The following is a 25744-nucleotide window of genomic DNA, read 5'->3' on the forward strand; positions in this document are numbered from 1 at the left end:
TCACCTTTTTCACCTAGCCCCCAAATTCCTTCCCATCTGGCAATCATCATTTTGTTCTCTGCATCTCTATTTTTGTTTTGTTTGTTCATTTATTTTGTTCTTTAGATTCCACATATAAATGAAATCATACGGTATTTGTATTTGTCTGACTTACTTCACTTAGCATAATACCCTCTAGACCTATCCATGTTGCAAATGGTAAGATTTCTTTTTTATGGCCTAGTAATATTTCATGGTATGTGTGCACTACATTTTTATGATGAATTTTATTTTATACTGAAGAATGATTAATACTTTATTTTCTGTCTCTTACTGCCATCATCCCTAGAAAATAAAATCTATTTCAAAATAGGTGAAGAATTTAGTTTTACTTGTTTCTCCTTATTCCTGATTAAAGGCTGTGAGAAAATAATGTTTGCTTTAATTAGCCTGAGAGGCATGTTGTAGGGAGGTTGAAACCACCAGAAATTAGTATGGACATTTGAATGATGTTAATTTTTCCTATCCATAAACATGGTATAATGCTCCCATTTACTTGTGTCTTCTTCAATTTCTTTCTTCAGTGTCTTATCATTTTCCCAAGAAAGATGGTGCCTATGGACGAGGGACTCAATACAGGGATCCTGGTCACTGTCCCTTTAGCTCTACCCTCGGAGCCACACTACTCATTTTCTCCAAACATGAGTCTAGTTCACTTTGAGCTGCTCTTCCTCCACTGGAGCCCAGAAGGTGTGGCTGAGAAAAATACTTTGTGCCCTGGCCCTTTAATAGGGCACCTGGGTTTCTAGCTGACACCTGTCTCTCCCTGTGGACAGGATCCCTGTTGATTTTCACAGCCAGATGTTATGTGGGCTCTGCTTCTTGACTCTTGATTCTCGGTGGTGGAGCATGGCATGGGCTTGAGACCCCATGTTCCTCAGGGGAGACTTTTACAACTGAGATATATTCCCGAGGATTCTCAGCTGCCTCATGTAAGAATGGGGTCAGACCTTTCTCCCATTATTGGTGTGGCTTCTGTAAATCCTTCGTTACAAGACTTCTGTTCAGCTAGTCTTCAGTTGGTTATTCAGGCAGATTGTTCTATATTTTAGTTGCAATTGCAGTTTAGTTCTGGGAGATGAGTGTAACTTCCACCTACTCTGTTGCCATCAGATCCCGACTCTAACCTTAATTATCATTACACATTGTAGACCATTTCCTTTCATCGGGGTTAAGAGGGTACTTCTTGTATTCACTGTGTAAAAAATGTTTAATGAAGTCCATGTAAATTACTTGTTTATTGTAGTTGTGTAAAGGGTATAATGGATTTGCACTTATGTATATTGACATTGGTTTTTTTTGTGTGTGTGTGCTGATCAGGATGTCATGGTCGCAGGTGGGATGGAGAGCATGTCCAATGTTCCCTACGTGATGAACAGAGGAGCAACTCCATATGGTGGGGTAAAGCTTGAAGATTTGATTGTAAAAGATGGGCTAACTGATGTCTACAACAAAATTCATATGGTAATTATTGCTTTAAAAAATTATATATAATATATATATATATATACATTTTATTTCAGAGAGGAAGGGAGAGATAGAAACATCAGTGATGAGAGAGAATCATTGATTGGCTGCCTCCTGCACGCCCTCTACTGGGAATTGAACCATGACACTCAACCACTGAGCCACGATGGCTAGGCTTAAATTATATGTATTTAAAAATTGAATTGAAGGATGGGCTCTATAAATGTCTATTTTAGCCATTCATTTGAAGAAAATATTTTTCTATGCTCATTGTAAATTGCTGTACACCAGAGTAGGGCATTTTCTGATTTCTCATAATGGATTCTGTAACTATTAATTATTTGCCTTCAAAATAGCAACAGCTGAGCTAATTCAAGTATTTGAAGATGAGACATGAGTGAAAAGTTACCTAGTACAGAATAGTATATTTTAAGAAACTAATTGCTTTTTTATGTTATGCAAAGATAATGTATATTTTATTAAGGTATGCAACATTAATTAGTTCTTTTTAAAATTCCAACTTTTATCAGGGTAACTGTGCTGAGAATACTGCAAAAAAGATGAATATTTCACGAGATGAACAGGATACTTATGCTATTAACTCCTACACCAGAAGTAAAGCAGCATGGGAAGCTGGGAAGTTTGGAAATGAAGTTATTCCTGTCACAATTACAGTAAAAGGTAGAGCGATAATGTTCCAAATACATTTTAATTTTTAGTAGCCTTTACATGTTGCAAATTTTTTTGTTTAAGTCTTAGTACTTTTTTTATTTTGTTAATCCTCACCTGAGGATATTTTTTCCATTGATTTTAGAGAGGTTGTAAGGGAGGGGGAGAAACAGAGAGAGAGAGAGAGAGAGAAACATTGATATGAGAGACACACATTGATTGGTTGCCTCCCACACGAGCCCAACCAGATTGAACCTGCAACCAAGGTATGTGCTCTTAACCAGAATGGAAGCGCCACCCTTCAGTCTGGGGGCTGACGTGGGCCGACACTCTATTACTGAGCCAAAGTGGCTAGGACTAAATTTAGTACATTTTAATCTTTTTCATTTCAACTGAGGACACTGACCTTTCTGCTTAATTACGGGAAATGTTGCCATTTCAGACAGTTCAACCCAATTTAATATAAGATTTCATTAAAATTGGCTCAGGCTTCCTAAGTTTCTACCTTTATTCATAGCTCAAATAGAGCTTCTGACCAACTCCAGAATAAATCCACAGTAAAGGTTCATTTCCCTGGCTTAGGTTACATTTCCATTCCAGGAATGATTAATGTGCCCAGCACGATGGACTATAAGGGCTTATCCAGCCTAGGGCAGACATCTACCCCTAGGGTCAGGAGAATAGGATCTGTGATTACAGAAGGAGGTGGGGAGACAAGAGAACAGGATGTGGCTGAATAGAAGATTTAAAGTGCTTTAAGCTACGTAATAACTTGTAAGACACTAATAGATTACAGATGGTAGGTTGTACAATAGAATTTACTCAGACGGTTTAAGGTATGCTGGCATACAAAGAAAGGCACAGACTACCAGGCACCCAATTGTTGTCTTGACTGGTGATAACTTAAACGATGTTTGTTCTAGGTAAACCAGATGTAGTGGTAAAAGAAGATGAAGAATATAAACGTGTTGATTTTAGCAAAGTTCCAAAGCTAAAGACAGTTTTCCAGAAAGAAAACGGTTAGTATTAAGAAATGAAGCATAAGAAAAAATGGGAGTATTAATACTATATCTTGTCTTCTAGGAACTATTTAACATTTTGAATACATCAGGCTCAAGTGAAATTAAGAAAACAAATATTTATCTAAAGTATATTTAAAATTGCTTAACAGTTAATGCTTTTAATAGACAAATCCTAGGAAAGTGATTAGTAAACCAGCATTTGCCCAGTGCCATCATGCATGTATTTGGCTCAGGCTCTGAATAAACTGTTATAAAAAATTAACACAAAAAAGCATTCTTACATTAATTTATAGTTATGTATATGTTTCCAAAGGGCAGGAGCTATCTCCATCTGTATTTGTCATTTTCCATGCATCTAGCAACATAAGCAGTACTAGGTAGGAACTTGTTTAATTGAACCAAATGGATTCAGTGTGAAGGAATGTTTTGACTTCATGCTCATTGATGCCTTCAGGCACAGTCACAGCTGCCAACGCCAGCACACTGAATGATGGAGCAGCCGCTGTGATTCTGATGACTGCAGATGCAGCCAAGAGACTCAATGTCAAACCACTGGCAAGAATAGCAGGTAGAGAATGTTCTGAACTTGTTTATTCCTAAACCTCTGCAAGCCGTTCCTGAAACTGAGTTTCCTTGTCAGTAATACATAATATTGAAGCCATCTGTAGCTACATAGGTTGTGCTTTGTGACAGGATAAAACTAGTACATATTTTAACAGGGATAGAAGCTCCTTTAATATTATTATAATTTTCTTTATATAATAGTAAGCTTTAAAAATATTTTCCTCTCCTAGAAAATGAGTGGGAAAATACAGGGTGCATGTTTTATTTTACCCGGGCATGTAGGGAACAGTAGCCAGATAAAATCCCATATACATAAAAAGAACATGGGATGAAGAGTCTAGAAATATGAAGTCTAGATGTTCTTCCATTTATTATTTCTGGGCTTGGCATACCCTCAGTTTACTTAAGCCTATCTTCAGCTGTAAAATCTGCCTTGCCTTCTTCATAAGGAGTTAAACAGAAATTTTGTTACTTTATAAAAACCTTGTGACTGAATTTATTCTTAGTTTAGATCATGGTTTCTTAACCTCAGCACTATTGATATTTTACAATAAATAATTCTTTCTTTTTTGGGTTCTGTGCATTGTAGGATGTTTAGCAGATTTTTGGCCTCTACTACTAGTTACTATAGTAAGTGGCATTGTACCCATTAGGACAACTAAAAATATCTCTAGTTAACACCAATGTCCCTGGAGGCAAATTTCCCCTAACCCCCCCACTTGTGAAAATCAATGGCTTATAAAGTGTAGAATGAAACAAATACATTTACATTTATTTCAGGGGATAGGAAATTTGCATTTTTGCATATTATACAGGTTGTCCCAAAAAATATATACACACTTTAAAAGCTGATAGATCGATTTTGAAAATGAAATGTATTTTCATAAACACTACCTTTATAATTATTCTAAGTATGTGTATACATTTTTGGGGGGACACCCTATATATAACAGTTGTTAGACCTTTGAGTGCAAATAAAAAAGATTTCAAAAGCTTTTCATTTTTTTATGAAGCATTTGCTGACGCTGCTGTAGAACCTATTGATTTTCCAATTGCACCTGCATATGCTGTACCTAAGGTAAGAACATACTCCATTCTGCCAAATTGAACAAAATAAACTGATGAATAAAATAGAACCAGAGCCATTCAGAGGGAAGGAGGGAGCGGGGGTGGGAAGAGAGTAACCAAAGAACATATATGTATATATGCATTACCCACGGACACAGACAACAGGGTAGTGAAGGCTTGGGGTGGGGAGGGATCCAGGTGAAGGGAGGCAAAAAGGAGGTCATCTGTAATATTCTCAACAATAAAGATTTAAAAACCCATACCGTTACCAAATGACCCAAGAATTCCAGTCCTATGTACATACCCAAGAGAATTAAAAAAAAAAAAAAAAAGGCCAGGGTGCCTGAGGCAGGCTAGATGCTGAGGGCTAGAGAAGTGGTTCACCCCTGGGTGCCATGTTTTGTCTAGTGCTGCTGGAACAGAGGAAGCTGCTTGAACTCCACAGCTTAGAAAGTTACCTGAGCCCAATGGAGAAAGAGAGAATAGTTTCTTGTTAATTTTACTGTTGCTCACAACATAAAAACTTCTAAAGAAAAAGGGCACTAGCAATATTTTATAGATAATCATTACCATCACACCACTTTCCTGCCTATGAGGAACTACCAAAATAAGAGATATTTAAATTTAAAAAGACTTCAAACAGGTAAAATAATTTAAATAAATAATTCACAGTAAAGTAACAATAGCTCTGAATATCTGTGCTCCAAATAACTCCACAGCAACTTTTATAAAGCAGAAACTATAAGGGATGCAGTAAAAACATTAACCATACCAACAGTAGACATTAATATACCTTTCATTTGACAGACCAAGCTTCTCTCTCCAAGATAGAAATTGAGATGGTACAAATAAAATCTTTTGATTGCGGTGCAATAAGTTGAGAAATTAAAATCAGAAAATAAAAGGTCTATTCTTCCTGGAAACTAACAAACTACATATTTAGATATCTCTTGCATCAAAGGGAAGTACAAACTGAATTTCTGGTTAAGATGGTGGACTAGGTAAATACTGAGCGCACCTTATCCTATGACCACATCAAAATTACAACTAAATTACAGAACCACCATCACTGAGAACCACCTGCAGCCTAAGTGAACATAACTCCTGTAACCGGATATAGTTAGGAAGAAGCCATGTCAAGACTGTTGGAGGAGTGGAGACATGGAGTGGGCAGGTCCTATAGGCATGGTGTGGCAAGTAAGAGTTGGGAGGGATAGCTCAGCTGTGGCGGTCCCCTCTGAGGATTAAAGGGTCCCAGCTCACAGCTCCAGTGCCAGGAAGGAGAGGTCCTCATAACATCTGGCTGTGAACCATCAGTGGGGATTGTGGCTAAGTGAGAAAGAAGGCTGCTGTAGTCCCATGCGTTCCCCTTAATGGCCCGTGTGTGGACTTGCTTGCCGACACTCACTCCCTCTGGGCTCCAGTAAAGGGAGACGGATGGGGAAGAACTAAATTGACTAGCTTCAGGGGCAGGGCTCTGCATGAAAGTATTGGCAGGCAGGCACTAAATTGAACTCTCCATTAACCTGGTTAACACTGTTTGCCCTTTCCCCTCCTCCTCCCAACTCATGCAGCTAGTCTGAATCTCTTCCAGCAGTTTTTCCGTCTAAGTGCCTTACCTTGGCTTGTGTTGTGGACTTTCCTAAAAAATGACAAAGGTTCACAATACTGAAACAAGCATCATGTGGCTTCAATGTACCCTGTAACTCTTGTTTAAATAGCCCCAAGCCTGGCACAACCAACGATTGGTGTCAACTTGACATTGTAACGTCCATCAGGTGGCCACAAACCTGGCATAAACAGTGGCCAGAGTTGGCTATAATTAAGCAGCCACAGCACAAGTGGCAGCTGGCCTCAGCTCAGTGTTGTGTCCACCAAAAGTCCCATGCCTGGCACAGGTGGTAGCCAGCCTTCGTTTGCAGGATAGCCTCTCCCAAGTACCTTCAAGCCCCACAGAAGTGGCAGTCAACCAGAGGTCACTTTGTAGCTCCTACCAGGCAGCACCAAGCCAGGAACAAAGGATGGCTGACCTTGACATCACCAAAGCCCCTCCAAGGGCCTCTAGAACCAACATACCTGGTGGCCAGCTTCAGACTATGCGAGAGCATCACCCAACCAGCTCCACAAATGACACACCGAAGGGCGGACTTGGCTGGCACCAAAGCCTGATTAAAGTGACTCCTGCTCTGTGGGGTCTGATCCTGCAAAAGAGCTTGTCTGCTGTGATCATGGCAAGCCCTCATGAGGGTCAATGCCACCTACTGACAAGCCAACAGCAAATGAGGCTCAACTACTATAGGAGGGCACATACAGCTCACACAAAGGACACCCATAGAGCGACCAGCTTAGGAGGCTGGGCCCCACCTGGGGCTACTCTGAAGACCAGGAGATGTACTAGTTCTACCTAATACACAGAGATATATAGCCCAAATGAGGAGACAAAAGGAACATCCCACATGAAAGAACAGATTAATCCTCCAGAGCAGTGGTTCTCAACCTTCTGGCCCTTTAAATACAGTTCCTCATGTTGTGACCCAGCCATAAAATTATTTTCGTTGCTACTTCATAACTGCAATGTTGCTACTGTTATGAATCGTCATGTAAATATCTGATATGCAGGACGGTCTTAGGCAACCTTGTGAAAGGGTCGTTTGACCACCAAAGGGGTCGCGAACCACAGGTTGAGAACGGCTGCTGCAGAGGAAGAACTAATGAAATGGTGACAAGCAGTGTACCAGGTACAGAATTCAAAACACTGGTTATAAGGATGCTCAATTAGCTTAGGGGAAAATTAGATGAAATCAGTGAGAACTTCAAACAGAAAGCATAAAAGTGAACCAGTCAGAAATGAAGAATCCCAATGACATAATGCACAGAACATCCAGACAGAAAACTGATAAGGAAATAGTTGCCTTAAATGACACATTACAGAAGGATGTAATTAATATTTTAAAGATAAGTCACCCCAACACAGTAGAATATAAATTCTTCTGAAGTGCACATGGAACATTTTATAGAATAGACCATATGTTAGGCTACAAAACAAGTGTCAATACACTTAAGATTGAAATGTGAAGCATAATTTCTTTTGCACCATGGTATGAAACTAGCAATCAGTTATAATAAAACTAAAAGCACAGACATGTGGAGGCTAAATAACATGCTACTAAACAATGAATGAGTGAACAATGGATCAAGGAAGAAATCAAGATACTGTGAGACAAAATGATCCAAAATCTATGGGACACAACCAAAGCAACTCTGAAAGGGAAATTAACAGCAACAGAGGCTTGCCTCAAGAATCAAGAAAATAAAAGCCCTGGTTCATGTGGTTCAGTTGGTTTAGAGCAGTGGTCGGCAAACTGCAGCTCGGCAAACCTTAGCTCGCGAGGCACATGCGGCTCTTTGGTCCCTTGAGTGTGGGGCTCTTCCACAAAATACCGGCTCTTCCACAAAATACCGACTTCTGCGCATGGGCCACGAAGTTTCAATCGCACTGTACATGTGCGTGCCCGCACATGGTATTTTGTGGAAGAGCCACACTGAAGGGGCCAAAGAGCTGCATGTGGCTCGTGAGCCGCCATTTGCTGACCACGGGTTTAGAGCATCTTCCCGTACACTGAAAGGTGGTGGGTTTGATTCTCAGGGCACAGACCCAGGCTGCAGGTTCAATCCAGTTGGGGCATGTACAGAAGGCAACCAAACGATGTTTCTTATATCAGTGTTTCTCCTGCTTTCTCTCTGAAATCAATGAAAAGCATATGTTTGATTGAGGATTTAAAAAAAATCAAACAAACAATTTAACATTATAACCAAAGGAACTAGAAAAAGTACAACAAACAAAGCCCAAAGTAAGTAGAAAGAAGACACTGAAATAGTCTAGAAAAATGATACAAAAGATCAATGAAACCAAGGCCCAGTTCTTTAAAAAGGTAACTGAAAAATAAAATGAAATATATGGGAAATAAAACCAAAATTGCAGAATTTCAAGAAAACAAGTTTTGATTGTTAATTACTTGAACATAATATGTAAAAATTTTTTAGGTTCTTAAAGCTGCAGGAGTGAAAAAAGATGACATTGCAATGTGGGAAGTAAATGAAGCCTTTAGTCTGGTTGTACTAGCAAACATTAAGATGCTGGAGATTGACCCTCAAAAAGTGAATATCAATGGAGGAGCTGTTTCTCTGGGACATCCAATTGGGTAGGTAAAATCACAAAGAAAAATCTCTAAGTAGGTTAATGGGTGCCGTTGTGTTTCTGTTTAAAAGTGTTTCATGATAACGCCTATTACTCTGTGTTAAATAGATTTCTTTCCTACCCTTCATAAGGGTAGGACTGAACATTGAACACAGATCTGTAACATTTGTTGCTTGAAAATTAATATTTTATTTAGAAGATTTAAGATTACAGTCTATGCTTGGGCCTTTAGAAAACCGTAACCATTATTAAAATGAGTCTCCCAAGTTTAAGAAAAGTAACAAAATTGAGCTATGATTAATGATAATAAACTTTTAAAGAATTTAGAAAAGAACTTTTAGATACCTACTCATTCTATTACTTCATTAAAGAATCAAAATGCTTTCTTACTCCTAGGATGTCTGGAGCCAGGATTGTCACTCATTTGGTTCATGCCTTGAAGCAGGGAGAATATGGTCTTGCCAGTATCTGCAATGGAGGAGGTGGGGCTTCTGCCATACTAATCCAGAAGTTGTAAGACGACCTGTCACCAGTGTGGCTGACTTCCTTGGATCAGCTTATACTCCAAAGAATGTTTCCTTTTTTATTATTTTCTATTTTAACTTTTTCTAAATAAGATGAAAAGATCAAATCCCCAAACACGTTGAAATTATAAATAAATTTTTTCTTCTGCTTTAAATTTTTGTTAATCTTCAGAAGTTTCCTATTTTTGTTATAAAGATATATTTGAAATGCCAGTGTGCAAACTTAGTGGCTTACCAGTAGGTAGGGCAGTGATGGCGAACCTATGACACACGTGTCAGAGGTGACACGCGAACTCATTTTTTTGGTTGATTTTCTTTGTTAAAATGGCATTTAAATACATAAAATAAATATCAAAAATATAAGTCTTTGTTTTACTATGGTTGCAAATATAAAAAAATTTCTATATGTGACATGGCACCAGAGTTAAGTTAGGGTTTTTCAAAATGCTGACACCCCGAGCTCAAAAGGTTCGCCATCACTGAGGAAAATATCCTTGGGTGAGGATTAACAACAAATACAGATTAATGGAATCTATAATAATAAAAGCATAATATGCTAATTAGACCGGATGTCCTTCTGGGCGACCTTCTGGATGAAGCCGGGGCTGTGAGGGAAGCCTCGGTCCTGGGTACCTGTTGGCGGCCAGACGGAAGCCCGGTTCCCGGGTGCCTGCTGGTAACTGGAGGTAAGCCTGGGTCCTGATGCCAGAGGGAAGCCAGTGCCGGCCGCCGGGGGAAGGAAGGCCTACTCTTGCACAAATTTCGTGCATCGGGCCTCTAGTAAAGTAATAAAAGCCACTAGAAGGTGTCTGGGCACACAATAGTTTAGAAATATAGCACTGTGATGTTTCCTCAAAGAATGATGAAAAAAATAATCAAAATTAAGAAATCAGGAATGTGAAACTTTAAAAAGTTTTTAAATGATTAAGGACTGGTTGGGGATGAAGGTTAGTTAGTGGTAAAATAGTAATAGACATTTTACAGTTGGCTGAACAATGAGGGGTTAGGGGGCCGATTTCCTGTGCAGTCAAAAACTTGTATATAGCCTGACCGGTGTGGCTCAGTGGGTGAGTGCCAACCTATGAACCATGAGGTCATGGTTCGATTTCCAGTCAGGTTATATCCCCAGGTTGTGGGTTCAATCTCCAGTAAGGGTGTTGGTGCAGGAGGCAGGTGATCAATGATTCTTCTCATTATTGATGTTTCTATCTCTCCCTCTTCCTTCCTCTCTGAAATCAACAAAAATATATTTTAAGAAAACCTGCATATAACTTGATTCCCCAAGAACTAAGTTGTCTTTCAGTATCTGCGGGGGATTGGTTCCAGGACCCCCTGTGGCTACAAAAAAACAAAGATGTTCAAGTGCCTTATATGAAATGGCATAGACCAATGCATACAGTTGGCCTTTCATATCCACAGACTCCCAGTACAGGTAGTTATTGAAAAATATCTGTATATAAGTGAACCAACACAACTCAAACTCATGTTGTTCAAGGTCAACTGTATATGCTAAATAAGGGCAAATGCCCATATAAATAAAAACAAGTTCTACATTTTAAATTACTATAGAAAGTAAGAGTTGAAAAGGCCAATTATCTATACCAGTGGTCGGCAAACTGATTCGTCAACAGAGCCAAATATCAATAGTACTTCTTCAAAATAGACTCGCCCAGGCCGAAAACCAACTTCTGAGCATGGGCCACGAAGTTTCAATCGCACTGTATGTGCGCCCGCACGTGGTATTTTGTGCCAAATAACCGCATGTGGCTCGCGAGCCGCAGTTTGCCGACCATGGGTAAAAGCCTATGTGGTCGCCATGCCCTCATGCCGTGATGCCTTCACGCCGTAACAATCTGTCATCAAGAGGCTGCCTGCGCGCAGGTGGGCAGGGACTTGACCCAGCGTGCGTAGCGTGGAGGCAGATCCCGCGTCTCTGTGTGGAGCTGGGTCCCAGCGGCTCTGTGTGGCGGGACTCCCGGCTCCGGCCTACCTCTTTGGGACAATCCATTGAGGAGCCTCAGATGGGTGGGCGGGGCCTACCTCTTTGGGGAGCTCAATCGCAGGGCTCCCGCACTGTGAGAGGGCACAGGCCAGGCTGGGGAACCCCCCCCCCCACCTGAGTGCATGATTTTCGTGCACCAGGCCTCTAGTAAAGTATAAAGAGAAGTAACTTCTAAATTTATTAAAAATAAGAAAGTGTTAAAATAGGACCAACACTATTCTGTATAAAGAAAAGATTATTCAAAGTAAAATTATACAGAATCCAATGACAAGTAGAAGGGTGCAAAAACAATTTTTTTATGGAGGATGACAGGAAAATTTAGCCCACAATTAGGAGTTGACTGTGATCCTCCCTCGAGAACAGGGATGTCAGTAGATGCCACCTCTGCCTTCTGACTTATGCCCACTACAAATCAGTATTTCCTAGAAGGAGCTTGCACACCTGTGTGGCAACTCAACTTTCCTAGGTGCTACTCAAAGATCAGGCCCTTGGATCACCCGGCTTTGATAGCCAACAAGGCTTGCACTCATGGATCCAACAAAAACTAAAGCAAAGCAGCAGGTATTAATGGGTGCTAACCCCCACTGCCCACTGCCATCTGCCCAGAAGAGCCCTAATATATCCTTTCCCAGCTGCTGCCTGATGTTAGTTTCTAATCAGCCTGCATCTAGGTATTCACCTCAATCCTCCCTTTTAGGACACTGGTTGTTGGCACATCTTCAGCTATTGGGAGCAACTAAAAACAAAGAAGGCCACAAGGACAGTTGCTACAGTTTAAGAGGCAATAAGGAGCTCTGGCCAGGCTGATTGTGTCCTACAAGATCATTCTGTTAAGACTGGGAGAGGTGGCTGTTTTATCTAGTGCACAGAAACCAACACAGAGAGTAAAGGAAAATGAAGAAATAGAGGAATATGTTCCAAACAAAAGAACAAAAAACATTCCAGAAACAGACCTTAATTAAAAAGAGACAAGTGATTTACCTGATAAAAAAATCCAATTGATGGTCATAAAGATGCTCAACAAGGTTAAGAGAATAAATGCATAAAGTGAGAATTTTAAAAGAGAAAGAAAATATAAGTATCACACAGAATTGAAGAAGACAATAATTACACTAGAAAATTCAACAGAGGGGTTCAAAATCAAAAGTTAAGATGGCTAGAGGCTTTATGTGACATAATCAAATGGGCAAATATATGCATTACTGGGGTCCCAGAAGGAGAAGAGAGAAAGGGGGGAAAAGCTTATTCAAAGAAATCATGGCAAGAAAACTTACAATCTGGGAAATGAAACAAAAAACCATACAAGGAAGCCCAAAGAGTTAAAAAAAAAGGGGGGGGGGAGGGGAATGCAGAGAGCCCCACACTAAGACACATTGTAATTAAATTGTCAAAGTAAAAGATAAGGAGAGAATCTTAAAAGCAGCAAGAGACAATCTGTTATGTACAAGGGAACCACAGTAAGACAATAAGCAGATTTTTTAGCAGAAACTTTACAGATCAGATTGAGTGGCATGATATATTCAAAGTGTAGAAAGAAAAAACTTCCAACTAAAAGACTTTTACCAGCAAAGCCGTCCTTCAGAATTGAAGGAATGATAATTTCCAGACAAGAGCTGCAGTTCATCATTAGTATACTGGCCTTGTAAGAAATGCTAAAGAACCTTCTTCAACCTGAAACAAAAGAACACAAATTAGTAACAAGAAAACATTTAAAAGTATAAGTCTCATTGTGACAGATAAATTCAGAATATTCTAATGCAATGGTGGTGTACAGTAAATCACTTATAACAATAGTATAAAGGTTAAAATACAAAATATTAAAAAGGTGTAACTTCAAAAAATTAATAGGTATACAAGGTGGAAAATATATAAATTGTGACATCAAAACCAATGGTGGGGGAGGAGAGTAAAAGTGTAGACTTGTAGTATGCATTAAATTACAGAGCTGAAAATACTTATAAACACGAGGTATTTTATGTCAGCATGGTAGACACAAAGCACAAACCTACAGTAGATACACAAGAGATAAAGAGAATCTAAGCACAGCATTATAAGAAAACATCCAATTACCATGGAAGAGAGTAAGAGATAAATGATAAAACAGCTGGAGAACAACTATGTACTAGTAAGTCCGTATCTATCAATAACTATGAGTATAAAGAACGAAATCCTTTAATCAAAAGACAACAAGTTGCCTGCCTGGCATTGTGCAATGGCTGAACATCAACCTATGAACCAGGACATCAAGGATTCGATTCCTGGTTGGGGCACATGCCCAGTTGTGGGCTCGATCAGTTTACCACTGTTAACATGTTCTATCCATTGTTGAAATGAGATATTTGTATCTTATTAAAGTCTTAGCCTTAAAGTCTATTTTGTCCAAGTGCTTTCTGTTGCTTTCCATGCATGAAATATCTTTTTCTGTTCCTTTACTTTCAGTGCATGTGTCCTTAAAGCTTAAGTAAGTCTCATTGGCAGCATTGATTTGGTTCTTTTCTTATACATTTGGTAACTCTTTGTCTTTTACATATATGTGTGTGTGTGTGTGTGTGTGTATATATATATATATTTATATATATATATTGATTTCAGAGAGCGAAACATCAGTGATGAGAATCATTGATTGGCTGCCTCCTGCACACCCCCTACTGGGAATGGAGCCCACAACCCAGGCATGTGCCCTGATTGGGAATTTAATCATGACCTCCTAGTCCATAGATTGATGCTCAACCACTAAGCCATGCCAGCCCAGCTAAATTTTCACTTTTTACTATACATTTCATTTCCTTTCTGTTAAATTTTCATTTACATTTCATGTCCTTTTTGTTCATAAACAAAATAAATTTATTATAAAATGCTTTGTTTTTCAAACAGCCTTCTGGAATGAATTAAGTTTGAGAACTGAGGTTCCACTATATATCTTGACAGAAATGAAAATATATCAAAAGTTATGGGGAAGCTCATAGTGATAAAATTCTACATTAAGATTGATGACATCAGGGGTTTCAAGATAGTGGAGTAGGTGGACAACCCAAAACCAAACTTGAAATAAAACTAAATTGGGGATTGAAAAGGTGACTATCCTGCCCTGACTGGTTTGGCTCAGTCGATAGAGCATCGGCCTATGGACTGAAGGGTCCCAGGTTCGATTCCAGTCAAGGGCATGTACCTTGGTTGCAGGCACACTGCCAGTAGGGAGTGTGCAGGAGGCAGCTGATCGATGTTTCTCATCGAAGTTTCTAACTCTCTATAAAAAAAAATCAATAAAATATATATATATATTTTTTAAAAAGAAAAGGTGACTATCCTACTGCAGAGAGTGGACAAAGGCCAGACAATAGGAACAAAGTCTGAAGAACATAAACATAAAGTATACGTCAAAGAGGAACCCTAGAGACCAAGGAAGATTTTCTGCCGTTTCTTGGCAAAAATGGCAACCAATGATACTGTTCTGAAGAGACTGGAACAGAAAGGTGCAGAGGCAGATCAAATTATTGAATATCTTAAACAGGAAGTTGCTCTTAAGGAAAAAACAACTTTACAGTCGACTTTGAGAGAAGAAACTTCGAGTCAAAAATTCTAAATTGAAGAAATAGAATCAAGAGCTAATTCAGGCAGAAATTAAACATGGAGTGAAACAAATACCATTTCCGTCTGGTACTCCACTGCAAGCTCATTCCATGGTTTCTGTAAATGTAATACAATTTATGCCAATCACACCCATATCTTCTGGTGCCAAAGAAGAGGTAAAAGGAGAAGAAAGGAAGGTGAAAGAGAAACGTAAAATAAAGGAGAGAAAAAGGAGAAAACCACCACCAGTAGCAGGAAGTGCTAACTCTAAACCAACAGATGTTTCCCGTGAGGATCTTCAAATTGTTGTATCATCACTGCTAAAAAACATCCTGATGCAGACTCTGCACGTAGAAGAAGATGTTGGAGAAGCAGTCCCAAGAATAGTTGTCAGTAGCCTGGTGAATCATGTTCCTCTTGACCAGATGCAAAATTGGATGGTGATTTTACTTTGTAACCTAAAACTTGCAAAGATGAGGGGAATGGGGAATACTATCTCAACCAATGGTGATACTAGTATGTGCTGGTTCACCGGAGAAAGCTGAAATCTTGGCACCTCCGACTGTGTCTGTTCCTGGAGACAGAATTACTTTTGATGCTTTTCCTGGAGAGCCTGACAAAGAGTTGAATCTTAAGAAGATGGAACTAAATTCATTGCCTTAATTAAATGGTTTACATGGTTTTAAAAGGGAAAAAAAAATCAGACAATTCTTTATTCAATTTAAGAAGCTGTGAAAAAACTCTGAAAAAATAGGAAACAGAAATTAGCCAATTAGAAAAGTATACACTAAGTGGCCAGATTATTATGACCAGCCCATCAGTACTTCGTTGGGCCACCTTTTCCCTTCAATACTGCGGCAATTCTCCTTGGCATTGACTCCACGAGATGTTGAAAGGTGATGCGAGGAATCTGACACCATGCCTGATGAATAGCACTGTCCAGTTCTGTGAGATTTGATGGTTGTGGAACCAGCTGCCTGATGGCTTTTAACTTCATCCCACAAATGCTCAATTGGATTGAGATCTGGTGATTGTGGGGGCCACCTAAGATAGGTAAAGTCTCCCTCATGTTCTTGAAACCACTCCTGCACAATACGAGCACCGTGTCATGGCGCATTGTCTTGTTGGAAGAAGCCATCTCCATTGGGATACGCCATCAACATGATAGGATGAACCTGATCAGCAACGATACTTAGGTATGTTGTGCTATTCAGACGTTTATAACGATCTGGCCCTCTAGCAACTTCAGCTCGAAATTATAGCTAATTTGCCTATAAATGTCAGGTGGTCATAATAATCTGGCCACTCAGTGTATAGTCGTTACCTTGGTTGCATAGCTCAGTTGCTTGGGTGTAGTCCAGTGCACCAAAAAAGGTGGCCAGTTCAATTCCTGGTCGGGCATATGCGGGCTTGATTCCTCTTAAGGGTGTGCAGGAGGCAGCCAATTGATGTTGCTCTCTTATCTCTCTCTCCCTCTACACACCTTCTCTTTGAAATCAATAAAAACTTTTTTTTTAAAAGAAAGAAAAACATGCCCTGCCAGGTGTCACTCAGTGGTTAGAGCATTGTGGGTTTGATTCCCAGAAAAGGGCATGCATCTGGGTTGCAGGTCTGATCCCTGCCCAGGTTGGGGCATTATGTGGGAGGCAACCAATTGATGCATCTCTCTCCCTCTCCCCCCTTCTTCCCGCCCTTCCACTCTCTCTAAAGATCAATGGGAAAATATCCTCAGGTGAGAATTAACAACAACAAAACCCCCAAAAAACAACAAAAAAGAAGAGTATTCAATTGTCAAATATAAGAGGTGATTCAGTCAGAAAAAAATTAATCACATCTAATTTAAAGAGAATACAAGTAAATATTAGAGGAAAAAATATTTAATTCAGAATAAGCTAAAAGCCTGACTAGACCAATCAGCCGGGAGGAAATTAGTGGTAAAAACTGAGTTTCTTCTGCAAAAGCCTCCAGGCCTAGATGATTTCTCGGTGATTTAGTTCCAAGGAACAGTTGTTTCCCATTCCAAATAAACTGCTGCAGAAAATAGAAATAAGAAACAGTGTAAGCTAGAATAGCAGCTAGATGTTAGAGTGCTTATTATGTTCCAGACATTGATCTAAATCCTTTACATATACTGTTTATTTAAATACTAGTAGCCCGGTGCACAAAATTCGTGCACATTAAAAGGGAATTAATTAGCATAAATATTTTAATATTGCTATTTGCCCTTTCTCTATAATAGAAGTGTGAGAGATGAAAGGAAATTAGTAAAATGTATATGAAAATAATATATAAATTTATTAATAAACAGTAACAAAAGGATATAACAGCAACAGAGGCAGGATATAAAAACGACAAAAACATGATATGAAAACAACAAAAACATGATAGAAAAATAACAGTGATGCAAACAATGACTGATAAAGTGATTCAACTTATTCTAATATCTCCCTGTACACATTAAGAGTGAAAACACTTTCAGAGTGCTCGACTAATTTCCCTTGTGATGAAGTACTTAGAACTTTAACTGTAACGTCACATGCTCTTTAAACTTGAGAGAAAGCAACATATAACTGACAATGTGCGAAAATGGGTTCAGGTAGGAATATGCCTACTCTAGTGTCTAGAGTTTGTCCTTGCGATTTATTAATAGTCATCACAGATGCTGGCATCATGGGAAATCGTCATCGAACCAATTTAAATGGAAGGCCAGTGTCAGATGGGGACAAATTAATTCTTGGAATCAGAACCTTTCCCTCTGTAGATCCTGTTAATACTTCAGCTTCGATAATGACATCTCATTATATTCAGCAAAAGTTATGAAAGGTTGACTATATAGTGCAGGAATCCATGGTTAAAGAAGAAAAAAGAAAAGCTGACATTATGATGCTAGAAGTCAGGAAAAGTTACCCCTGAGGCTAGCAGTTACGAGAAGGAAGTGTGAGGGAATTCCAGGGTGCTGGAAATGTTCCATACCTGATCAAGTGATTGTGTATACTTTGAGAAAACTCATTGAACTGTTTGAACTTAATAGTTGGTGCACTTGTTCTATGTTATGCTTCCATAAAAATTTTACATTAACTAAGAAAGCAATAACCAGTTAAAACAATGTAATAAAGAGTTCCCTAAAAACAGCAATAAACAAAATACTCAGTTTAGCAAGACATTTATGAGAATAGAAATAACTATAAAACTATTAGATAGCCCTAACCAGTTTGGCTCAATGGATAGAGCATCGGCGTGCAGACTGCAGGGTCCCAGGTTCGATTCCGGTCAAGAGCTTGTACCTTGGTTGCGGGCACATCCCCAGTAGGGGGTGTGCAAGAGGCAGCTGATCGATGTTTCTCTCTCATCGATGCTTCTAACTCTCTATTCCTCTCCCTTCCTCTCTGTAAAAAATCAATAAAAAATATATTAAAAAAACACAACCCCTCCCCCAAAAAACTATTAGATACTAGAGGCCTGGTGCATGAAATTCGTGCACTTGGGGTGGGGAGGGTCCCTCAGGCTGGCCCGCGCTCTCGCGCAGTCTGGGAAGTCCTCGGGGGATGTCCAACTGATGGCTTAGGCCCGCTCCCCGGGGGGAGCGGGCCTAAGCCAGCAGTCAGACACCCTTAGCGCTGCTGCCACCACCGCTGTGCTTGCTAGCCATGAGCCCAGCTTCTGGCTGAGCGGCGCTCCCCCTGTGGGAGTGCACTGACCACCAGGGGGTAGCTCCTGCATTGAGCGTCTGCCCCCTGGTGGTCAGTGCGCATCATAGACTGGTCGTCCCGCTGTATGGTTGATTTGCATATTAGCCTTTTATTATATAGGATACCATACTGCCATTACCATTTTCTTTTAGTACCAGGTAGTATAGGGTTAATGTACTTCAAATGACTATTCCAATAGAATTTTAATTGAAATAATACTGGTGATTTTAAAGTTAACCAGGATGCATAAAAGGGGTGAGCACTTAAAAAATAAGAAGCCACAATGAATACAAAACCATAATGATTTAATCAGTGACACAAAAAACTTGTATGACATAGTATATAGTGTATGTATATAAATTTAATACAGGCCAAAATTTGATCTTATACCTTTATGATTAGCTGGGTTTCTTAAGTCAGATATTTAGAATTTAGAAACCAGTGATGATATTGCTGAATATATTTCATAAGCATCCTATGGAGGAAATGACAATTTGCTAGTAGGAATATAAATTAATTTTCTGGAAGAGTTTGGCAAAATGTATTGAGATCCTATAAAATGCACTCATTTTTGATTTGGTAATTCCACTGTCTAAAATGTCTCCTATGGAAGTAACTGATAACCAAAACAGATATTTATTTACCAGTACAAGTACATTCACTACTTTTTAATAAATAATGTAATTTCAAGGAGCTGGACCTGAGGCTGAAAGATAGCAGCTTGAGAAATGGATCAATGCAGAATATATAGTAATGTGCCTTTGAAATTACTCCCATCAAAATTAAATACAGGTCTCCCTACTAGTCCTAACATCTAGCCTTTGGCTAAATGCTAATGGATGCTTTTCTCATGTACAATTTCAACATACTAAAGGGTTCCAACAATATCCAGGGCTAAAATAATCACAAATTTTAAATACAAGATTTTTCAGATTTAGCATACATTGACATCAACCACTAAGTACTGTCCAAAATTAAGAGTGTATCTTTACATGTAGTTGTAAAAGTAGCTTCAAGTTCTTTGTGGTATACTTTAATCCTAAAATGTCATCACTGGAATTTGACAGTTAAAAACAGGTTACCAGATAACAATACTACAATTTAGTCCAGCATGCTTAGACTTTGAAGGTAAAATGGGGTTTATGTTTTTGCTCTTGAACGTAAATGAAAGCTCTAAATACAAGCCGTCTCTGGACATATCTAGTGGCTGCTGGCTAGTGAACTAAGAATCTTGAACAAAGTGAACTTATTTTATTTGTACATGAATTCTTAGTGCTTAGCACATATAAATACATATTAATTAAATGAAAAGAAAATCTGTAATTCTCAGCATTATGTAAACTTCTGAAAAAGCATGCAAGAATTGACTTGCAAAGGAACATAACCAAAATACCTAAATAAGAATGACTGCCAATATGAAAGAATTCAAACTTTAAGTTAATGAAAATATTTATTCAAACCTAACTGTATTACAGTACCAAGTTGAGTTAAACATCAACTGTATGATATTTAGTTCCTTAGGAATATCAACTACTGCCACATCAGAAAATTTTTTTACAACATAAATTTCTGCAGTGAGATTCAGCAATTAAGATGTGATTTCCACATGGAGAAATGTTGTTCAGAGCAGAACAGATTTCGTTTTATAAAGGCCCAGTACCAAAAAAAAAAAAAGGTTGAGGAAAATGTCTCTGTAACAGTACATACATCTGTAGGAAAAAAAGCTTAATATACTGATATTTAACCAAACAGAAAGCACTTAAGAGAACATACTTTAATGTCTAGGCACAATTGGTCAGGTACTAATTATAATTTCTATTCTCATTTAAATGTTTAAATCAATTCATCAACTTAACTGATGTGTGTACGTCTAATACAGAGAAGGCACCTCTCATTCTCCTTTTTGAGAGTAACTCTTTATAACATTTTAAGGAGCACAGAGACAATGCACTATATCTGAGTATAGATATAGTTATTTAACAGCCCATTTTAGGAGAATCTACATTAAAATATAAAACTATGATTTCTCTTCTTACATCTTATGATGGGCATGGCTTTCTAAAAGGATACCAGAAGATAATCCTCCACATAAGCTTTAAAATAGGATACAAAATTTAAATTAAGTGTGCATTTGTCACTACTACATAAGGAGTTCTAAGAATTAGTGCAATTCTTTAAATCCCCAGTATTTAGGGGAAAAGTATATACATCCCAAGAAATCTCAACCAGTACATAACCAAACCTTTTATGGCTCAATAGTCTAAAGACTCAAAGTTCTGTAAAACATTTTGAAAGTTATAAACAAAACAAAAGATCAGAACACTCGTGGCTTACAAAACTTTCTCTTTAAAACAAAGAGACCAGAATGACCAGAAGTATAAATTTCAGGAATATAATCTTTACTGTAATTGTAAGAAGGGGTGATAAAGTATTCACTATAGAAAATCCCCCAAACTGTTATTTTCTGGTTGCTTTACTACCATTGGAGGTGGTTATCACTTTTGTACTATTTAGTGGCTATGTCTTTAAATGTCTCGTTGGACAGTTACTGAAGGCAATTTATAAGGAAAAACATTATTTCCCCCCAACAGTGAGAAACTATTCCAGATAAATAAGCCTCAGAATTAGGTATCATAAGAAGTAAAAAAACACAGTGTTAAGAACATTGGGTTGATTTAACCTCTATTTCAACAATGTTTACACAATATTTACAATATGCAATTGTCAAAGCTATACAGATTTGCAGAATGGCTTTACTTACATGTCTGCAATTTTTCCCCCCCAAATAAAAATATAACAGGTAAATCTATTTACAAACTAGGAAGCTGCTTCAGAAACAGCATGATTTAGATATAAAGTGAAATTTCAGTATAATGAAAGTGCAGGTCAAGCTTTTAGATTTTGTCAATATCTCATTCCCTACACTCAGTTTAAGGGATACGAGTTTTAAACAGCTATTGTTCTTATATGTTCAGCATGTTTACTCATCATAATGCAAGGATAACAAAAATTTGTCCACATCCATTCCAGCTGGAAATGAACTGGGCAGCTTCTTTTTCTGTCAAAAAAAAATATAAAAAAATAAATAATAAATAAAATAAAAAAGTAAAAAAAAAAAAATAAATAAACCTAAGTTAACATATTGAACTCAAACAAAGTCCCAAAACTTTCTTAAATCACTTAGAACATTTTATCGAGTTCTTCCATACACTAAAATTTTTGACAAATTTTTCAATTTAGAATTTTAGTTTTACAGATAAGAGATAAATATAATAAAATCAAGGTTAATAAAATATTCCGATGGTTCTTCCAACATTAGTTTAGGGCATAAGACATTATACAAATCCAGAGTGTATAACTGCTGAATGAAATAAGTAAGATACAACATGATTTCTATAAAGTGGTCATTATTGCCAAACCATAAACCTTAGAAAGGTTTACTAAGATTTTAGGATTATCAGGTATTTTTCAAGTTCCACACATTTAATATATATCAGGCACTTTACAAACACTACATTTAGGTAAGATAATGTGGTAACCTTTGGTTAGTGATGCAGCTGAGACTCAGGGAGCTATGGGCTTAATCATAATCACAGAAGCAATAAAAAGGAGATGTAGGATTCAAACCCAGGCTTGCATGGCAGCAAACCCTAGACTCTTTCCCTGATACATTTTAAACACCTTTCTTTCTATTCAATCCACTTGCTAAATGGCTAAACAGATTAGAAACCAAAGAACTTATAATACTTATATGCATAGCCCATGGACACGAGTAATAAGGTAATGAAGACTTGGAGGGGTGGGTAGGGGCTGGGAGGAGGGGGGAGGGGGAGGCAAAAATGGGAGATATCAGTAAAACTATCAACAATAAAAAATATATGGAAAAAAAGAAAGAAATGTGTTTCATTTATTAATGCTATCCCTGCATTGCCTTTCCATGATTAAGGAAAAAACAGGTAAGTTTAGTTTTTACACAGCTCCACGTATTAACATCTATAAGAGCCCGTGAAAATATGACAGGACATGGGAAAAAAACCCAAGATGTAGGAGTTAAGTAGTTTTTACTTGGCAATTCCACACACAATAGTGGCTCACCAGTTTTTCATACCTCACGTCAATTGCCACCCCACAAATATTCATCCTACCATGACACAAACAAAAAACTCCTTTTCCCAAGGAAGATGTTTATAAACAAACTAGAGGCCCAGTACACAAAATTCATGCGGGGGGGGGGGGGTAGGGGAATAAGGGGGAAAGAGAATCCCCTTAGCCCGGCCTGCATCCTCTCCAATCTGGGACATCCCTCTTGCAATCTGGGACCCCTGGCTCCTAACTGCTCACCTGGTTGCCTGCCTGATCGCCCCTAACCGCCTCTGCCTTGGCCCCCGCCACCGTGGCTTTGTCCAGAAGATGTCTGGTCTAATTAGCATATTACCATTTATTAGTATAGATGCCTTAGCAATTATTCTGAACTGTTTTACTAGACAACTTCTGAGTACCACACTAGCTGAGAGACACTGCTATACAATGTGTTTTGTCAGTTAAACTCAAGCTGTTTTGAGCAGAATGTTCAGTAAGGTAGCTATGGTAAAAAATGCTGAGCTCTCTAATCTGAGCACTGAACGAAGGGCAAAGGTAGAATTTTGAAATTAAGACTTTCAAACTTGCCTTGATTCTCTTCTTTTTCATTGGTACTGACGAATTTGAAAGATTTTTATTAGAAGTACGGGAGTTTCGCTCACGCTCATCTAATTCTTCAATTTTCCGCTTTTTTGTGGTATTCCTTGCAGATGTTCTAAATTGTTGTGTATTGTCCTTTAGAGGAGTTGCTGAAGTAGTCCTAGAGATGGCTGCTCTGGAGAGAATCATTAATGTGTGCGCAGCCATGTTCACACTGTTTTCACTCCCTGCTTCACTGGCAGGGCTGCAGGCCGGCAGGTCAGGGGTGACAGGAGGGACCATTATTTTGGGTGTGCTACTGTCCTCAATGAGACGTCTGCTAGAGGGGACCTTGATACCATCGGTAGGCTCTTCTTTATGTTTTTCCCCTGCCCCTGAGCCAGGTGTCCGGGGCACAGATAGATGAGCACTGTCCACGAGCCTGTTTACTGGGCTATGACGCTGAGCGTCCTGTAACATTTCTGTGGTATGTTTGCTTAGTGGGTTAATCAAAGAACTGGCAGATTTGGTTTGTTCCTGTTTTAGATCCTTCACAGCTGCACCTACGGAAATGACATTTTTACTGTTTGAGGATGTGCCTTGTTTTTTGGTTAGTTCTTGCAGTGATGCTATAGTCTTCTCATTCCGTAAACCTCCATTTTGCTGCCCATTAGACAGTTTTAAAATTTCTGGATTTTTCTGTCTTTCCACATCACTACATAATTCATTCTCCTTATTAGCTGTTGCTTTATGGAAAGATTCAAGTCCAATTTCTGTTGATGAAACTTTCTTTTCTGACTGAGCTTCTTTTATGGTATGTCGGCTAATGGCAGTTTCTGATTTAGATAAAATCTTAGGCACAGGAGGTTTCTCTCTTTCTCTTTTGAGAGCATTATTAGAAGAGAGTTTTAAGGTAGAGGACATCATGGGTGAGCCAAGATTAGGAAACGAAATGTCATTCCTTTCTTTGCTCTGGGACATCATCTTATGGTTTGCCTGTGTATCTGCCACAGGAGCAGTACTATCAAAACAGAGCACGCGCCTATGGCTTTCCAGTGGTTTGCTAGTTGGAACTATATTCTCTGAGAAGGGAACTGTGATTTCTTCGAGTTTTTTTCCATGATCTGTTGTCATATTCTTGTCAGAAACTTCAATTCTTAAAAAAAAAGAAAAAAGTTACCTTTAGCAACATAAAGAAATCCTTTACATTTGAAATCTGTGCATACAAATAATCCGATAGGAACTACTTTTAACTTACCTTTGTGCATGACATCCAACTAAATGACTTGATGAATCCACCAAATTATTTACCTGCTTTCCTGGAACTATAAATGAATTAATTAGAAAAGAAAAACATTCCTGAGAGAAAAAGTATATTCCTCTGAAAGAAAATGGAACAGATCACACTATATCACACATCATGAGACAAAAATTTAAACGAAAGCTAATGTACAAATGAAAATTTTCACATATTAAGTTTAAAAGCAGTTTTGGAATATATACAATATGGTCACTCATCCATTTTAGAGGAAATACAGAAATGCCTGGCTTCAACTTCAGGCAAATATTATGAATCCGTTTTTGGGTTTATGAATTACAATGTTCACTTCAGAGTACTACTTAGCCCTAACTTTTGGCTCAGTGGATAGAATGATGGCCTGCGCACCGAAGAGTCCCGGGTTCGATTCTGGTCAAGGGCACATACCTTGGTTGCAGGCTCCTCCCTGGCCCAGGCCCTGGTTGGGGCTCATGCAGAAGGCAACCAATAGATGTGTTTCTCTCACATGGATATTTCTCTCTGTCTTTCCCTCTCTCTTCCACTCTCTCTAAAAATCAATGAAAAAATATCCTGGGATGAGAATTTAAAAAAAGAAAGAAAAAAGAGTACTACTTAGGTCTAGAAAGATACTTAAAGAAAGCAGTATGTTTTGCTTATTTTAAAAATGTGCCCATATAATTATCTTGTTTGTAAGCCTGTCACCTACAGCACATGTTCCGTAGTTTTAATAACCATATTTTGATTTCTATGGAGTTTATGTGAGAGAGCAGCAAGACATGAAGCTAGAAGGAAAAGCAGAGATGAGACCATGAAGGGCCTTATGTATTTAAAAATTTTTTTTTAATGTTTTTATTGATTTGAGAGAGAGAGAAGGGAGAGAGAGAGATCTCAATGAGAAAAAAATATCATCGGTTGTCTCCTGCATGCACCCTGATCAGGGATGGAACCCACAGTGTGTGCCCTGACTGTAAATTGAACCAGGAACCTTTAGGTA

At 38.5% G+C, this 25744-nt stretch overlaps 2 protein-coding genes, 1 long non-coding RNA gene and 1 pseudogene across 5 annotated transcripts in view; 2 read left to right on the plus strand and 2 right to left on the minus strand.

Annotated features, from left to right (window-relative positions):
* ACAT1 (acetyl-CoA acetyltransferase 1) overlaps positions 1–9710 on the plus strand; it is a 28165-nt gene extending 18455 nt beyond the window's left edge. For both annotated transcript variants that reach the window (XM_036324485.1, XM_036324486.1), the window contains 7 exons: positions 1360–1503; positions 2037–2187; positions 3099–3194; positions 3652–3765; positions 4775–4839; positions 8874–9031; positions 9424–9710. In XM_036324485.1, coding sequence (XP_036180378.1) covers positions 1360–1503; positions 2037–2187; positions 3099–3194; positions 3652–3765; positions 4775–4839; positions 8874–9031; positions 9424–9544 — 849 coding nt within the window. In that variant the 3' untranslated portion in view covers positions 9545–9710. The remainder of the gene's footprint in view (positions 1–1359; positions 1504–2036; positions 2188–3098; positions 3195–3651; positions 3766–4774; positions 4840–8873; positions 9032–9423) is intronic.
* Positions 9711–11828: 2118 nt separating this feature from the next.
* LOC118664415 lies at positions 11829–16651 on the minus strand. The gene is made up of 2 exons (XR_004970314.1): positions 16448–16651; positions 11829–13224 (listed from the first exon to the last, which is right to left on the minus strand). It is a non-coding gene; the product is annotated as an uncharacterized LOC118664415 (long non-coding RNA).
* LOC118664413 lies at positions 14808–16027 on the plus strand (annotated as a pseudogene).
* A 217-nt stretch (positions 16652–16868) lies between the features above and the next one.
* LOC118664418 (protein NPAT) overlaps positions 16869–25744 on the minus strand; it is a 62660-nt gene continuing 53784 nt past the window's right edge. Inside the window, exons 13-15 of one of the 2 annotated variants that reach the window (XM_036324510.1) lie at positions 24730–24796; positions 23481–24627; positions 16869–17154 (exon numbers count right to left, since the gene is read on the minus strand). In XM_036324510.1, the coding sequence (XP_036180403.1) occupies positions 16963–17154; positions 23481–24627; positions 24730–24796 (1406 nt within the window). In that variant the 3' untranslated portion in view covers positions 16869–16962. Of the gene's footprint in view, positions 17155–20243; positions 21871–23480; positions 24628–24729; positions 24797–25744 lie in introns of those variants that run through there. The other variant, XM_036324509.1, reaches the window with a different exon arrangement.

Source organism: Myotis myotis, unplaced genomic scaffold (assembly GCF_014108235.1).
Source record: "Myotis myotis isolate mMyoMyo1 unplaced genomic scaffold, mMyoMyo1.p scaffold_m19_p_10, whole genome shotgun sequence".
Classification (NCBI taxonomy): domain Eukaryota; kingdom Metazoa; phylum Chordata; class Mammalia; order Chiroptera; family Vespertilionidae; genus Myotis; species Myotis myotis.